Source organism: Amblyomma maculatum, chromosome 3 (assembly GCF_055883805.1).
Source record: "Amblyomma maculatum isolate TAMU_Amacu chromosome 3, ASM5588380v1, whole genome shotgun sequence".
NCBI classification, from domain to species: Eukaryota; Metazoa; Arthropoda; class Arachnida; order Ixodida; family Ixodidae; genus Amblyomma; species Amblyomma maculatum.
In genome coordinates, this window is record NC_139346.1 from 177,531,699 (window position 1) to 177,549,889 (window position 18,191).

General features: G+C 49.2%; 1 protein-coding gene across 6 annotated transcripts in view; it reads left to right on the top strand.

Annotated features, from left to right (window-relative positions):
* The window catches only part of LOC146197046 (anoctamin-7-like), a 97,899-nt gene that overhangs the window by 26,286 nt on the left and 53,422 nt on the right, over positions 1-18,191 (top strand). For 4 of the 6 annotated variants that reach the window (XM_084598766.1, XM_084598769.1, XM_084598768.1 and 1 more), the window contains exon 2: positions 2,474-2,660. In XM_084598766.1, coding sequence (XP_084454892.1) covers positions 2,535-2,660 — 126 coding nt within the window. In that variant the 5' untranslated portion in view covers positions 2,474-2,534. Of the gene's footprint in view, positions 1-2,473; positions 2,661-7,609; positions 7,766-18,191 lie in introns of those variants that run through there. The other 2 variants (XM_084598770.1, XM_084598773.1) reach the window with 2 other exon arrangements.

Genomic DNA, 18,191 nt, shown 5'->3' on the forward strand with positions numbered 1-18,191 from the left:
GGCCCTAGCCTCCAGTCATCTGAATATATCAACAGATGCAAGTATGTGAAAGCCTGGTAAAGATTGTAGGACGAATGCTGAAGGAAAACCAACGCTATTGGTGAACTTCCTCAAAAGTTAAGCGAGGAGACTAGGGGTGTTCTTTTGTTCCAGGTCAGGTCACTTAGTTCACGGCTGAGTTTGTTTGGTGGTTCTTCGCTGCGACGAGCCCCACTTAGAGCTTAACGGATTCGAGGTTAGTCCTCAGCAGTCAAATATCTCGCATCTAGGAATATCGAGCCTATTTCGCTGGTATAGCTGATATCACATCGTACGTCTTGCTTTCTTCCTTGGCGGGTGGTTTTAGTAATAAAGCTCCATAACTTGGCATTTTTATTCATGCTGGCAACAGTGAAACCAGCTTACTTACAACACACAACGAATAAAATCATGCTCATTTCGAAGCTTTTTTTTTTTTCATTTCTGCAGTGGTTTTGCTCCGAGCTTTCTTTTTCCCGGTTAGGAATCGCGGAACCCAGTTTGTAAATTTTCTAATAAGGTAAACATTTTTTCATCTTCTTTATTGCAGCAGGCCAGATTTCATGTCTTATCGCTTTGATTGAATTTCATCACCCTTATCATTATCATGATGGTCATCAGCCCAGATCCATTCACTGCAATACGAGGCCCCATCTGGAAATTTCCAGATAACCTGGTGCTAAAAAACAGCCGCAGTCACCACACTTACTTAGCAAACTTTGTATTCTCAGCTGACCTCTTTATTCTCTTCTATGATACGCTCGCTTTCTCCCTGAATCGGCTTCGCTCTCTTAAGGGACGTCAGGTATCCACCTGAATGTAGCCTATGCCTGTACTTTTTATTTTGTCAGCACTAGACCCCTTACTGACTTCCGTTGTGAGTCAGACTTGCGGCTGCCCGAAGCTTTGAGACAGGTCGCATGACCTTGACTGTTGCATGAGCTTTCTGCACTACCTAGGCTACATGACCTTGACCTGAGACTGCCAGCACTAATTCACGCTCACGGATGCTCGATGGATGAAACCTCTCATGAATTCACGCAGCTGCAATTCAACCTTCGAGAAGAATTAGTTTTTCACATGGTTGCGCATCCTAGAAGTGAGACGTTTAGGTGCGACCATTTCGGTTTGTGTGCTGGTGGATATATGATGCCACCGTTCGATGTCGAATTAGACTCCGACATTGCAAAAATAAATGGCTCCGCGCGCCACCAACCGTTCGTTCTTGTGCTCTCGAAAACTGAAGTGGTAAAAACGTAGCTCGTTACTTTCGTCGCGACCCATGTTTGGTGGTAATAAAATCCCGGTGGCAAAACGCTGCCGCTGTATTGCAGTTCCCAGGGTGGTACTCGGCCTTCAGCAGAGGACCTTCGAGTGCTTATTTCGTGATCGATAAACAACAACAACAACAACCGCGGCAACGCATCTCAGCAGAGCAGACTCGTCCCGCAGAGACCGCAATGAGCACGCGCAGGCGCTGAGTTAACGAGGTCATTACGAGCATCACTAGGCACGGCACGGCAGCCATTGTCTCCGGACGCGTTGCACCGCCGCCCACCAGGCAACCAAGCGTAGCGTGACCGCCGACGCCTCGCGGGTCGCGGCCCGGGAAGGCCACAGACGAGCGTGCGTCGGTTGTGCCACGGCGGGAACGCTTTGAAACTGGAAAGCGTCCCCTAGCTTCACCCTTGACGCGCGAGTACTGACTGAGCCCACTGCATGTTGTCGAACTTGTGCCTCAACAGGCTGTTCCTTATGCCTTCGGAAGTGGGTGCAAGCACTCCGATCTTCAGTACTGCACAATCTGGAACATGAAAGCAGCTTTGCGGACTACTGCACGTGTAGAACAGGCAGCAACATGGTAAGACAATTTACTAGGTTTACAGCTGGTCTTAACGGGTATTTCCGTTTTCGGGTCCTGTGTCTGGCCATGGACATGCAAGTATATTGTTGACGAACGACATTATAAAGCCTTGTAGTAGTTGACTGCAATATTCTGTTGTGCCCGATGCAAGGAAAGGATGAAGCTTAAATTCTGCGTTGATCCCTGCCATCTTTACAGGAATATAGAAAGGTATACACCCCACGGTGCTATATGTCGTGGTCCACCACCCTATTTTCTAACGAATCGACGACGTGCACGAGAGTTTGGTCTGTAGAATGGTCACCGTTTTCCTTCAAAATATTACCTTTTTTTGTTTTTGTTTTTCATCTCGAGAACATTCGTTGCGAGAGCTGCTATAGCACTAGTCTTTTGTGTTCCCTATACGTCCCATCTTAGTTGCGCTGCATTGTGACAGCGTGACCATTCACCTGACAGCTCTTCCGCACTTCGTTAAAGAGCTACCAGATTGAATGATGGGCACTGTTGCTGCGTGCCAGCTGCTGTAATAACGTTCGCATTTTCCTTCTTTCATGTCCCCGTTTTCCGTCCATGCGTCTTCGGCACCGGCAGCGGCGACCCACCGTCGGTGCCCTCGTCGGCGGCGGCAGCCGGCCCATCCGCAGTGCCCGCGATGCCGCGCCTCGGCCACTACAGCGAGAAGTACGAGCTGAACGGCGGCGGGTCCGAGCAGCCGCAGTCCTCGTACGGCTCCTTCCGAAGGGACGAGCAGGGGGCTCTACTCAGCCACGACCATCTGGTAAGTGCTTGCTGGAGCGGCGCGGCGTGCTTCACCTAAGCAGGCTACTCACCTGACAGGTAACAACGTAGACAGAATTCCCAATCATTGTGGTTTGGGCTGCATACTCAGCAGGTAAGTTCTGGGCTGCTTAACTGCGAGTACAGTCGTTGACTGGTGAACGGATGAACCATGACTTGGGGCTTGTTTTTTGTCAAGCACGAAGAGGAAGGATACATACGTTTTACCTGCGTCAACTCCGGCCTCCAGTGTTGTGTGTTACTTTCTTTCACGCGGCATACCCTTGGCATGTCGGAAGATGAGCAGCTATAGCATTGGCTCTACTGCAGTACCAAGGGAGGGGAAGGGTGTTAGGAGTGACTATGGATGCAGCATTTCGAAATCCTAGCTCTGATCTGTTTACAGAGATGCTGCGGTGTTGGGGGGGGGGGGGGGGAGGGGGGGGGGTTCTGTTTTACGACAATCGGCTCCACAGACGCCACGAGGGAAGCCGAATTGGCGACGCCTCCCTTGAATATGACACTTTTACAAGGGTTTTCACATTTATAAAACGAGAAGCGAAACTAAGTGAGGCCCATCCCCATACAGTAGCAGCTGTTAGTAACCCGATGGACAAATGATTCACTGAACTAAAGCGAAGACATCCGATGAACCAACAATGAAGTGCTTAGCGGACTAACGGGGTTTCGCAAGCCGTATCAAAAACAGGAGCACTGGTGCCTACGATTATGAACTCGCTGCATTTCCACACTGTTCCACAATGATTACCGTGCATATTGCAGCACCTAGCGTAGCGAAAAGTCTCTCACCTTGTATATATGCATGACACCCTGAAGTTATTAGTTGTGCTAATCCCATTTTGCAAGTAGTCATGGGTACAAAAAAAAAAAAAAAAGACGTCTCTCTTTTTTTTTTTTTCCGAGAAAATAGGGACCAAGGAATGGTACTTACTTATCACAGCTGATCTTGCGTATAGGTGATTCTTAGGGCATTCGTGGCAGTTACACTGTTTGTGTCGCTAGAGCAGGCACATTAGCCCAGTAGCTACTGTACGCTAGGTCGCAGACCCCGTCATTTATAAATAACAGCATCTATGGGGTGTCAAAGAACCAGAATAAACATTGATTACATATAAACGTGGCGCAGCGTATTACAGATTGCATAACCTGAAGCTGATGAAAGCTCAAGTTGATGCAGGTTCTGCGAAGTCACACTACAAGACTGATCCGACGAGAATTTTTTCAGCAGCGAAGTGTTTTGAGTTATGGGCAGGAGTGGCCTCGAGGAAGAAAACTGTACGCTAACAAGGCATGATGTAGGACGATGACCAGATCAATCGGTGTCAGTACAAAAGGATTGTGAATGAGCGTATCCGAAACGATAACTGCAGGCGGCCGGTGCGAAGAAACAATACCTGGCCTATCAGCTGAACTGGATAAGAGATGCTGGGGAAGTATAGATCTTTCCTCGTCAAGAAACGTCGCCGGGTGGTGTGCAAGCACAGCTATTGGCTGCGTGGGTCGAAGACCGAGGGCTAAGCACATCAGCATGGAATGCGTGTTTATTTTTACGACCACCGAAAAGTGCGCAGCTCACGCAAGAGTTCTTGACGCCGAGCTCGTAAGTAAAGACATCCATCAGAAACATTGTAAAACTTAGTGTGATCGAGTCTGCGGGTCAAGGCGTAGAAATGTGTTGGACGAAAAAAGGAAAGAGTGAATGCAAGACTCAGATCGCAGTAAGGGTAGCCGTGGGACAGCCCATTACCTTGTTAAAGCTTCAACGCACTTTGTACACAGTTCATATTTCGAAATCGTGTTTTTCGGAAAATGTGCCCAAGCTAGCATCGTTTTCTTCTTTTAAAATAATTTGGTTTGGTTTGGTTTTGTTTTGTTTGGTTTGGTTTTGTTTGGTTTGGTTTGTGGATTTTAACGTCCCCAAGCGACTCAGGCTGTGAGAGACGCCGTAGTGGAGGACTCCGGAAGTTTCGACCACCTGCGGTTCTTTAACGTGCACTGACATCGCACAACAATTTGTTATCCTACATCTTGTCGTTATGCAGCTTTTGTATGCGTGGTAGTGAAAACAGCTAAAACAGAAAAGAAACATTATTTCGCAAAAATAGTGTGCTTGGGCGCACGTATTCCACCATTTTCTTTCTGACAGTTTCCCCCTCGAAAGAACCAATGTTTTATTATTTTATTTTTCGAATTTCTTGCATCACCTGAAATTTCGGAACACAAAATGATTCCACAATTTCTGTGGCATTTGTTTCATAAAGCATCGAAATTTATTCATCATCATCATCAGCCTGACTATACCCACTGCAGGGCGAAGGCCTCTTCCATATTTCTCCACTTAACTCGGTCCTGTGCTAGAGTAAAGTTAAGTTAGGTGGGCGGATGAGGTTAAGAAGTTCGCAGGGGTCAAGTGGATGCAGCTAGCACAGAACCGAAATTTATTACAAACTGTCAAAATAGTTCAAAACACATAGTATTGATTAGTTCCTATATATATTTACAGTTCAAAATAAATTTTGTACGCTCTTGCAGAAAAATAAAAATATGTGTTTGTAGCTAGAAAACCAACCAGTTGACTTTGTTGAGGCTTCTACATGATTGTTATTTGCGCCAAAAAATTACTTGATTTCAATGGCAATAGCAAATGACTCCTGAAAGGGTAATTGCTGTTGCGAATGACAAAGCTCAGCGAATTCTATTCGGTTGTGCATCAAATGAGAGCAAGCAAACTTGGCACTTTTGAAATGAAGAGTTAAAGACAGCGAGGATACTTTACAACAACCCATACTAATAGAACTTTAAATGAATCGACAGTCCGCCTAAAGCGTAACCATTGGAGTGAAACCATGAGAACTCTAGCTGCCACTGTGAACAACAGGGCTAGCGCGTACTTCGAGCACCGGTGTGTGGCTCTGAATTATCGGCGGCGGGTGCACATGGCTTCGAAAGTTTTGAACAAAAAGCAAAAGTCTAACCCTATCATCCTCGAGACACTATTGACAAGAGCCGACGCAGCGAGGCACTTTCGACTGATCGCCCGAATCGTGACTAGACAATCATGATCTACGCCTGGAGGATGGACATCCCGCTCGCACCACTTTGGACAGTTACTTCAACTGCAGGTACCATTCAGCCTCATCCGCTGTGATGCTACAATGTTATGCCGCCTGTGGCTAGCAGTGGCGTTTGCCAACGCCTATTCCCATCTCATCGGAATGGCATGAGCAGTGCGGGTCTGTTGAAAGGATTACGCCTGGAGGATGGACATCCCGCTCGCACCACTTTGGACAGTTACTTCAACTGCAGGTACCATTCAGCCTCATCCGCTGTGATGCTACAATGTTATGCCGCCTGTGGCTAGCAGTGGCGTTTACCAACGCCCATTCCCATCTCATCGGAATGGCATGAGCAGTGCGGGTCTGTTGAAAGGATTGCGCACATACTTTATGACTGCCCTCAATTTGAGCGTGAGCGTGCCTTAGACTCGCGTCCTCTTTAGCAAGCTAAGATTCTGGGCCCTTGGACGACACCTTCATCAGGAAGGAATGCTGTGAAGGCGCTCCTTAACTTTTTAACTCGGAGTTGAGTTCAGGACTTTAAGTGTACGCTCTCTATCCCCTTTTACTATGGATCTCTGGACATATGTGACAGACTCCTTTCCTTGACACTCTTCCTTTCCCTTTTCTCCCTCTGTTCCCCTCCCCACGTGTAGGGTAGCCTACTGGGCATCGCCTAGTTAACCTCCCTGCCTTTCTATTCTATTCTGTTCTATTCTGTTCTATTCTATTCTATTCCGTCCTCTCTCTAACCATATGGCTTAAAGTGACTGAGTGCTTTTCTTGTTTTGTAGCTGACATTTCACTACAATTAAAAGCTTTTGCTTAATAAACCTATGGCGATATTAGTGTTCTAGCATAGAGGAAACGGCGGAGAACCCTCATACTGCGAACGCAAGTTGAGTTAGCGAATTGGCAATTATGAGCAGTCGTACGGCTGTGAGGCTGAGCTTCAAAACGTCCCTTTAATGCGAAGCTTTAAGTTTGCCATTCAATGGAGAACCCGGCGTCATCGGGGTGGTGATAAATTGTGGATTTCACTAGAGGGTCATGATGTTACGCGGAATTTAAAGTGATTAAAACATCAGGTACATTATGATTTTAATGTCTCAACATGGATCAGACGTAATTAGGATGTTAGAGAGCAAAGTGAATTAATTTCACCAACAAGAAAACTTGAATTATTACTTGGTAATCGAGCTTGTGACGTCTGGGTCGGGAATGAAATACGCTATCCCTATGCCATCGATGAACGTTCGCTAGACATGGTTAAAGGGAGGCCTTGTGGTAAACAAAGATAAATAAATAAAGTAAAATAAATAACCCTGTCTCGAACTAATGTGCAAAGAGTACCCAAGCCGCTGAAGTGACTCGTTAAAGCTTTCGCGTCATGCCCACATGGCGGACTTTAAGTGCTTCCCAAATTTTTCTTGGCTTTCGTACGGTGTAATTCGCAGAGTAAAATCTTCAGCGGTTACTGCTATTTTGGCGCTATTTAAAGACACCAAGATTAATGAACTATCCTTGTATGATTTAAATTATAACGCAGGGATCTGCCTTACAGCGTACCTCGTAATTAACAATTATTGCTGTGGCGTCTAGAAACTCGTCACACGCTCAATCAACATCGCTGAGCACGGCGAACAAGCAAAGCGTGTACGAGGTCGCCAGCGAAGTGCGCGATCGAGGAACTCGCGCTCTCCGTGTTCTCCCGATCCCGGCTCCGCACTGCCCACCTGTCTCGGAGTTCGCTTTCTTACCGGCTCGCCTTCGGGCGCGACAGCTAGTCCCGAGCTTCGGCGGTCGCTGGCGGCGTCGTCACCGGGATCGCGAAACCCCGGCAGCTGCTGCGCTCACCGGCGGCGGCAGAAGCGGAGAAGGGACGCCGCGGCGAGCAAGCACACGCGGAGTGCCTGCAGCGTAGCGCGTGTCGCCGGCCCCATCGCTGTCGACGCTCGCTCGAGGAATCGCGCGCCAAGTCGTGGCATGAGGAGCCACTCGGCCGGAGAGACAGCTAGACGCATGCACGGTAGGCACGCCCCTTTCTTACCCTTTCCCCTCCCTCTTTTCTACTCAGTCGTCCTCGTATCATCGGTCAGTGCCTGACCCGCTGATGCGAAGGGCAGGCTGGCAAAAAATGTAAAGAAGCCCCTTTATCCTCTCTCTGTATCTCTCTCTCTCTCTCTCTTTGAGTACCTTGTGCTCCTAACGCACCTCCATAGCTGTGGCTTGCGCGCAGTAAGATCAAGTCGAATTTACCTGTAAGAAGTAAAGGCCTGTCTTTGCTTTCGGCCTCTGTCTCATATCCTTCTAAAAACGGTAAATTGGTGCGTTTTATGCGCGCAGTCCCCTGGTACTGGGTTGAGTTCAGCATAAGGACAGGTGCAATGGTTCGTTGTTTTTTTTCGTGACCGCGTGAGCCATGCGTTCAGGGTTGCCCCGGAATTCGGAGCATCAAATTATGCGCCGTATTACATACCGCGCGTATACCACTCCGCCCTAAATTAAGCGCAGGACCGTCGCCCTTCAATACCGTGAAGACATAGAGAGGGATCTCGACGCGGGCGCCGAGCGGCGAGGGGAGCGAACTGCTCTTCCCGCAGTCACGAACTGGTGTGCGCGACCCTCCCAACGCGTGTATTGCTATTATTAAGGACGTGCAAACACCGTGTTAAAGCCACAGCAAAGCAAGCGATGGCATATTCATGATCGTAAGAGCTTGTGTCTTAGAGTGGTTGTTCATTCGACGCAGAGGGGAAAAAATGACAGGAGCCGCAGGAGTGCACATTAAGAACTCCACCGATGACGTACATACACACGTTTCGCGCGCCATTAAGACGTCCTTTAAAACTCGCGCGGGCCGTGTGAAGATTCGTTGACAGCAGAGACGCGCCTCGTGTGCACGGCACTCCAGTTGTGCCGGCGGTTGTTTTCAATGGGAGCGCACGGTTCCGTACACCGTTCGGATAAAATCCTGCTTCGTATACAAGAAGCGCACTTACGCACTTGGCAGGCTGTTGTTCAAGACGAAACCTTCCATACCCTTAGGAGTGACACATTGGAGCAGGAGGGAAAAAAAAAAAAGTTAAGGGCTATTACCTCCAAGTTTCCTGCTTGCCAGTTTCTGTCCCTGCAGTTCTATGTTTACGCGCCGTTATTATGCCCTCATCAGTGCATTTCAGCTCATTAGTGGAGCAAACGCTTCTTTCAGCATGGCGTGGAACAAACCATACGCTCTGTCCCTCGGGAATGAAGGGGCTCTTGTACTTTCAGCAGGCTCTCGGCTAATTATGAGAAGCGCGTTGCATCAACAAACTCGCTGCGTGCCATAAAAGGAGCAGAAAATAATTAATGGCAATAATTGCGCATGGTTTACTGGACTTCCGGCGCGAACGCATGCTGTATTATCCATCGAATGCAGTTTTTAAGCGCTTCAGTATGGCAGAAAGTAAATCGCACATCAGTAGGTACACGAGAATCCTCACCAGTGGCCTACCCACTCAATCTCACGTGACAGGGCCGTGGTAGTAGGTTGCCGTAGTAAGCGCACAGTGACAGCTCGGTATGGAGTATTCAAGCCACTGAGACAGCCGGCTTGACTGCAGTGGCTCACTGAATGGGCGCGTCATGCAAGAGCTTCGAGGCTTGTGTAAAGTGGAACTCACGCCGAATATACTGTAGATTGCAACGAATCTTTTTCGGGTGCTTTTGTTTCGATGTCTGATCATACGAAGCAATCCATTGCGGGACCGCACTGCGGCCACGGATTACCTTCAACACAGGACAGGGACAGTGCGATGCAGCACAACCACCATTTATTATTAGTGTCAAAAATAACAATCACCTCCGCAACACAAATGCGTGCCGAAATATCCTGCTGAATAGCACGAAGTGAAGACACATGCATTTATAGGCATACGACGAGGCCAGCGTGCAGGACAGCTGGAGAAGAGGCTTAGTGAAAGAGCAAACTGGCATTTGTCACATACCGTTCATGCTCCCATGCCGTCTTCTATTTTTATTTCCCTTTTGTTCCTATTCGCTGTAGAAGAGACGCTGAGGCCCAGGAAGCACAAGTAATAAATATACGACACGCCGCAGAGGTGTACCTGCAGAACTTTTCCGCACTAGACCACTGCTTACTCCAGAGCGCAGGTGCGAAGCAGCCGTAACAATCTTTTTAGACGCCGCAAATGGAGGCTGTCCTGTCAGGAACCGAGAAGGCTTCACACTAGTCCCAGCGCGCTTAATGGTTTCTTTTTAAAGCTGAAACTGCTTACGAGCTAAGCCTGTTTTTCTTTCACGCCCCGAGGCATTGAGAGGCAAATTGTTTACCCTGCCCATAACGCAGTTTTTTCTTCGAGCTAATTCAGCTGACTTAGCTTCATTTCACGCTTTCTTTCAAGGTATTATCGAGATTCAGGCACTTCAACGCGCTATGAACATTAATGAGCGCGCACTGCGTTCAAACCTTTCTTTTTTTTTAATTTTCTTGCATAGTAAATAAACAGTTCAAAATTTGAAATTAGTCAGAGTACTTTGGTAACTTCGATTTGTCTCTCACACTGCTAATTAGTTAGCCTGATTGCCTTCATTTAAGGCAAGCGTTAGTAGTGTATAACAAATATAACCTACCTAACAAAAACAAAACCACCATTTTAGAGCTTAACTGTCGTCTTCCATTTTCAAAATCAATCATCTGCGCAGGCTAAGTGCTGCGCATGCATCAGGATCGTCAATCTGCACTTCACCACAGCTGCGCCGGAAGAAACATAGCCATAACCGGGTTGCAGATCAGCGCCAGAAAGAACAGATCAGCTTTAAATTCAAACGCAACACTATCTCGTGCTGTACGGTGAATATCGTTGTGTTTCTGAAGTTTAATCTGTGGCGCTCCTTCACTTAACCTAGGTAAATACGCCATACACATACGCCGTATGGGCGAGTGCGGCCGTGGTCCGCGAGCGTAGTGTCGGCCGAATCCACCAGGCCTCATGACAGAAAGAGGCGGCGTGGCGTAGAGAAAGCTGCTCTCGTTAAAGACAGACCTCAGCCATACTAGAAAGGATGCTGAGACCACCGAACAACGAGATGCCAGACTAGCCCGTTGCCGAAGAACTCACGAAAAGCGGAACCAAGCCTATTTGGAAGCGAAGCAGAAGCTGCGGCCGATGGTCTACTCTCGTGAAACTAGGTTCAACTATCTTTGAACCACTTTAAATTACACCTACATTTATTACTAATCTTTCTGATACCGTCTGAGCAACGTATTATATAAACACAGCAACGAAGAGGTTAAAAGAAGTTCAAGTTAGCTGTGTATTTACTAAAATGGTAAACTTAACGCGTCATCCATTATAACAATTGCACATTATCCGAAGCCAAACCCTCAAACACTGAAGAAAAAAAAATGTAAGGAACGTGTGTCCAAAAATAAAGCCCAGTCGCAGTTCGTTTGCTTCAAGATCAGCCGCCTAGTTCAATGAAAAAGACAAAAGCAGCGCAGTGCCTAAGTATGGATGGCGGTCTTCATGATTAATTGTTTAGTGCATTTTAGTGTTCAGTGCTCAGTGCAAAACGAATGCCGGATGCAGGCAAGGGAATCAGTGATGCCAGTTAGCAAAAAAATGCCCTGGAAAAAATAATAATGATCACTCAATAACTTCCCTTCTCCAAAAATCAATAAAACAAAACATCACTTGTGACCGTTTCTTGGGCCTTTCGGTTCTTTCCGAAGGAATTAAGTTTACAACAGCATGCACACTCACCGTGCGGACTAGCATATCTGCATGACTAAAGAGCATAAAACGTTTGGCCTCAGGTGTTTTAATTACATTCATTTTGAAGTGCTGACATAAATCATCCGCTCACCTCCATAATCTATATGGCATACGTCAGAACGTTTTTATAATTAATAGTGGTGTGAAGGTCGTTTCCGGGATCCTGCCACGCGAGGTAAAGTGCAAACAACACCATTATCGAGCGACCAGTTCCTTATGGCTGCTTCGGGCATAAAGCGCACAAGGTTTATTAGAAGGCCAACTAGAAGGTCCGGCAACTATTTGAGCCTTAATTAACGTGTTTCTGTAGGGATGCTATTTCGATGCTTACTACAACCTAAATAAATAGACAACAAAATGTTTGTTTACGGAGCAGCAATATAGAGAGAACAGGCAGAAAAGGTAAAGAATTGTCATTTACTACATCTATCTGCACAACACATAACTCAAGAGTCAATCCGTTACAAGTTAAAATGTCGCACTTTTGCTTTACACACCAACAGTCCGCCTCTTCAGACCTCATGTGTTCAAGAAGGCAGGCCTTTTTCTCTTGTGACCTTTCAAGCGAAATTTTTGCGTTGTGTCGCGACAGGTGGATACCGGCAATGCTTTCCTCATCAGATAAACGGAAGCGAAAGCCGAAGCCGGCGAGATCTCCTTTGTCGCAGAATGGAGGGAGCAGATGTCGGATTGATACCGCGGCATGATGGCCACGAGCAGAGCCTTGTGCGTGTCCAACAGCGACGCCGAAGACTACACGACAAGAGCATTGTGCAAAGACGTTCAGACTGACAATACACTTCCTATATACGAGTGACGTAGTGGGCACCGTTTCTCGTAAGAAGAATGCCGCTTTGTCCCGCCGCGAGCGTGGTCCCTCCAGAAGTGTTCCGAGAAAAACAGTCCAGTGTTTCGAACCAAAATATTGTCACGTACAAGGTGATTGAGGATATAAAGAATAGCAAAGGGGTTAGCTCCGATACAACAGCGGTGAGCAGCACAGACGCAAAACCCGCAAGCGACACTTCGTCGTTCTTCACTCAGTCATGCGCCACCTGGCAACGCTAGGTGGCATTACTCCCCCTTCCGAAAAAAAAAAAAAAAAAAGTGAACACGGGCGGTGAGAACGGTGTGCAAAGTAAGAGAGTCGTCACAGGAGGTCGCCGTGCGTTATCGTTGGTAGTACGGCTTCAGCCGCACAATGTGCACAATGTCCGAGCTGGGCTTTCGATGTTTTGAAAGTGCGGCGCCGTCTGGAATAACTTCATAACTGACATCACTCACACGACGCAATACTTTGTACGGCCCGAAGTAGCGGGAAAGGAGTTTCTCTGACAAGCCTGGACGGCGAACTGGTGTCCACACCCAGACTTGATCCCCAGGTTTGTAGTGAACCTGGCGGTGCCGGAGGTTGTAGCGGTCCGCGTCAGAGGTCTGCTGCCGCCCGATGTGCATACGGGCAAGCTGGCGGGCTTCCTCAGCGCGGATGGCGTACTGCTGGGCATCTGGCGGAAGCTGGTCATCATCTGGGCATGGGAGCATGGAATCGAGCATGCTCTGAACTTCACGCCCGTACACAAGTCGAAATGGTGTGAAGCGCGTTGTTTCCTGTTGGGCTGTATTATACGCAAATGTGACGTACGGCAGCACCTCGTCCCAGGTCTTGTGCTGCACATCGACGTACATTGATAACATGTCCGCAATCGTCTTATTTAACCTTTCGGTAAGACCATTGCTCTGCGGATGGTACGCTGTGGTCTTGCGATGCGTCGTGTAACTCAACTCAAATATGTGGTCGATGAGCTGCGAAGTGAAAGCTGTCCCTCTGTCGGTAATGACATACGAAGGGGCGCCATGCCGCAAGACTATGTTATGCATGAAAAACTCGGCTACTTCGGAAGCTGAGGCATGAGGGATTGCCTTTGTCTCAGCGTATCGGGTCAGGTAGTCAGTAGCGACTACTATCCATTTGTTTCCCGCCTGCGACAAAGGGAAAGGACCAAGGAGGTCCATGCCGATTTGGTCGAACGGAATACGTGGTGCTCTAACGGGCTTGAGAAATCCGGCAGGCTTCAGGGGCGGTGTTTTACGGCGCTGGCATTCGCGACAGCTTCTTACATAGCGTTTCACAGTTGCGGAGAGTCCTGGCCAGTAATACATGTTGCGGACTCGAGCAAGCGTCCGTGAGTAACCCAAATGACCAGACGTCGGTTCGTCGTGGCAAGCAAGTAGAATATCCGCACGGAGCTCGCATGGTACTACCAGGAGGAAAGCTCTTTCTTGGCCTTGGGAGTTTCTTTTATACAAGACGCCTTGCTGCATACAGAATGAACCAATGTGCCGAGATAGGCGTCGAGGGAGCGTCGTATCACGCCCTTCCAGATAATCGATGAATGGAAGGATGTCTGGATCAGCTCTTTGTCGATCCCTGAGCTCAGATGCACTGAGAGCTCCTAGAAAGCCGTTGTCGCCATCGGTTGCAGCATCGTCAGTGTCAACGGGGGCTCGTGACAGCGCGTCAGCGTCTTCGTGTTTGCGGCCTGACTTATAAACAATAGTTATGTCAAATTCCTGAAGTCGTAAACTCCAGCGTGCAAGTCGTCCCGATGGATCTCGCAGATTTGCCAACCAGCATAAACAATGATGGTCCGTGACGACTTTAAATGGTCGGCCGTAAAGATAGGGGCGAAACTTCATAGTGGCCCACACGACCGCCAGGCATTCCTTTTCCGAGGTGGAGTAGTTGGTTTCGGCGCGAGAGAGTGTGCGGCTAGCATAGGCTATTACTCGCTCAATCCCGTCTTGATGCTGAACAAGGACCGCGCCAAGACCGATACTACTGGCGTCAGTGTGCACCTCTGTGTCAGCCGCTTCATCGAAGTGCGCCAGAACAGGGGATGTTTGAAGGCGCTCGCGAAGCAAAGAAAAGGCCGTCTGCTGCTCAGAGTTCCACACAAAGGCGGTGTCCTTCCTTGTGAGGCGCGTTAGAGGTTCCGCTATTTGAGAGAAGTCCGCAATGAACCGCCGATAATATGCGCACAGGCCGAGAAAGCGCTGAACAGCCCTCTTGTTAGCTGGAACGGGAAACCGTGCGACGGCAGCAGTCTTTTCGGGATCCGGGCGCACCCCATCGGCGCTCACAACATGGCCAAGGAACTTGAGTTGTGTATACCCGAAGTGGCATTTCTCGGGCTTCAGCGTGAGATCAGCAGAACGGAGCGCTTCCAGTACAGCTCGAAGGCGTTCGAGGTGTTGGTCAAATGTTTCGGAAAAAACAACTACGTCGTCCAAGTACACAAGACAGATCTGCCACTTGAGGCCAGTGAGGACGGTGTCCATCATCCTTTGGAATGTAGCGGGGGCAGAGCACAATCCAAATGGGAGTACTTTGAATTCATATAGGCCATCTGGAGTTACAAATGCGGTTTTTTCTCGGTCTCTTTCGTCTACTTCGATTTGCCAATAGCCGCTTTTCAAATCAATAGAAGAAAAATACTTCGCACGTCGCAATCTGTCGAGTGAGTCATCGATGCGCGGCAACGGGTATACATCTTTCTTTGTCACATTATTCAATTTCCGATAGTCGACGCAAAATCGAAGAGTGCCGTCTTTCTTCTTGACCAGGACTACTGGTGAGGACCACGGGCTTTGTGAAGGCTGCACAACACCATCATCCAGCATCTCCTGAACCTGCGTCTGGATCACTTCTCGTTCTTTGGCAGACACACGATAAGGCTGCTGTCGTATAGGGCGAGCGTCTTCGTAAGTAATGATGCGATGTTGCGTGATGGGCGTTTGACGAACCTTCGAGGAAGAAGCAAAACAGTGCTTGAAGTCCAGCAACAGTAGCTCTAAGGCCCGCCGTTTCTCCTTCGACAAAAGGCAGTTAATGTCGAGGTTGTCAAGAGATGGCTCATTAGTTTCGACTGCCGTGGATGTAAAACAGACCGGATCGTGCGTAACAGGGTCAGCGAAAGCGATAGCAGTTCCCGGAAACAAGTGCCGGTGCTCATTAGAAAAATTTGTGACAAGGAGTGCAGCCCGGCCATTGTGAAGCGACAATAAACTTCGAGCAGCGCAGATGCCTTGAGCAAGCAGGAGTGAATGGTTCGCTTCCGCTACAGCATCGCCGGCACGGAAATCGTCACAGGTGACTTCCACAAGAACACTGCTTCGCGGCGGCAGCGATACGCTCTCGGCGGAAACGCGAAGTGCGGCACTGCAAGGACTGTTACTATCTCGTTCGGCAGATTGTCCCATCGAAAATGTGACACGTCTATTTCGCAGGTCGATAACTGCTCCGTATTCTCGCAGAAAGTCAATGCCGAGGATAAGGTCACGGGAACAGTCACTCAAAACGACGCAACTAACGATGAACGTATATCTGTTAATCTGAATACGAGCCGTGCACATCCCCTTTGGGGTAACTATATGACCGCCGGCGGTTCGAAGGCACACACCTGGCCAAGCAGTGAGCACCTTCCTCAAAACAGTCGCCATGCGACCACTCAAAATCGAATAATCCGCACCGGTGTCCACTAATGCATTGACTGGAGTGCGACCGTCTAAAATAACAGGAATGTCCAGAGAAACGCTTTTGGCTTCCCTAGGGGACGGTACCAGCAGCTCGCGGTCGGATCGAAGCGGCGACGACGGGAGGTCTTCAACGCAGCGACTACCAGCGGCCTCGCCCCCGAAGGTCGCTGTTTTCAGTTTTCCCGACCAAGGCTAGACGAGCGGCCTTGCCCCTCTCGCGAGGAGCCTTGGGTGGACGTCGATGAGCGCCTTGGTGAAGGGGAGCGGGACTGACGCTGCGAACGAGATGAATGCTGTTCCGCCAGGTACTCTTCAATAACGCGGGGTCGTTCACCAAACCGGGGAGGAGGCGAGTCGATGCGGAAGCCTTGAAGACCGAGGCGTCGATAAGGACAATCCCGGTAGAGATGGCCTGGTTCACCGCAGTGGAAGCAGAGTGGACGGCGGTCAGGCGTGCGCCAAATGTCGGCTTTGCGTCGGGGCAGGGGACGTTCGTTGAAGTACTGCACTGGTTGCACCGAGGGCAGCGGAACTGTAGGCGGCGCGGGAATGGGTGGCGGTGAAGGAGGAGCCTGACTCTGCAGAACTTCCGCATATGTGGGACGGTTTTCGGTCCCCGACAGCAATGGCGGGCTCGTAACTAGAGGCGAAAGAGGGCTCTTGAGCGCCTGTCGTACCTCCTCTTGCACTATAGCAGAAACGGAAGCTGGCGATTGCTGCAGGGGGTTCCAGAATTTTCTCAGTTCTTCGCGCACGACACTGCGAATTAGTTCGCGCAGAGCATCAGGATGCCGCTCGGAAGATGCAAATGACTCCGCAGTTGTGCCAGTATGGAGAGGTCGGTTATAAGCCGCGGCACGTTGTTGGAGCACCCTTTCCATTGTGGCGGCCTCCGCAAGAAATTCATTTACAGTCGACGGTGGGTTGCGCACAAGTCCTGCGAACAGTTGCTCTTTCAAACCATGCATTAAGTGCCTGACCTTTTTGTCCTCGGACATGGCGGGATCGGCTCGCCTGAAGAGGCGCGTCATGTCCTCGACGTATGCTTGGACACTCTCATTCGGCATCTGGATGCGGGAGTGAATGGCACGTTCTGCATGTTCGCGACGATCCGCGCTAGTGTAGGCCTCGAGCAGTTGACGATGGAATTCCTGCCACGATGTTAGCATTTGCTCTCGGTTCTCGAACCAGATCCGGGCGCCATCCTCAAGGCTGAAGTAGACGTTCCTTAGTTTGGCAGTATCGTCCCACTGGTTCAAAGCAGCGACACGCTCAAACTGAAGGAACCAGTCCTCCACATCCTCAAAGAGGTCACCATGAAAAGGCTTCGGTACTCGAGGGGCCTGCAAGATGTAGTTACAGGCCGGTGCGACGCCCGTTACCTGCTGAGCAGAAGCACTAGATGTCATGGCGGCGGGTGATGGCTGAAACTCCGGAGACAGTCCCTGGAGCCGTCGACTGCAGCGATGCACGGGGGTGTCCAATGGCACAGGGCTGGCGCGACGTCTTTCAGATGGAGACTCTTGCATAGGTGATCTTACCCAGCAGCTCCACCAGAATGTCACGTACAAGGTGATTGAGGATATAAAGAATAGCAAAGGGGTTAGCTCCGATACAACAGCGGTGAGCAGCACAGACGCAAAACCCGCAAGCGACACTTCGTCGTTCTTCACTCAGTCATGCGCCACCTGGCAACGCTAGGTGGCAATATAGTGAGCGAAAGCGCTTGCAAAGTGCGTTACTTGCAGCATGCGTTACTTGCAGCATGCACGGTACGTGTCGCAAGAAGTACGCGTAAAGCGTATTTGGACCGATTTATAAAGCTGTTAGAGTATTTGTTTTTCTTTGGTGTCAGAGTACACTTGCCGAACAATGGGAACGCCATTTCAGACGACTGAGCATACATCACTGCGTCAAGATTTTGGTGTGTATGAATATCAGAGTACCGTCGCCGCCTCCAAGAAGCGAAGCTTCGATTTTATACTCAGCAACTAGAAGGCGACGAAGACGTAAACAATTATCCTCCTTCCGACTGCGATTACGAAGGCTTCGACTGCCGTCATATAAGCAGCTCCAAGGTGGCTTCCATCAGCCGTCCTTGGATGACCTCTCAGGCATTTCACTCCCATTTGCCGTAAA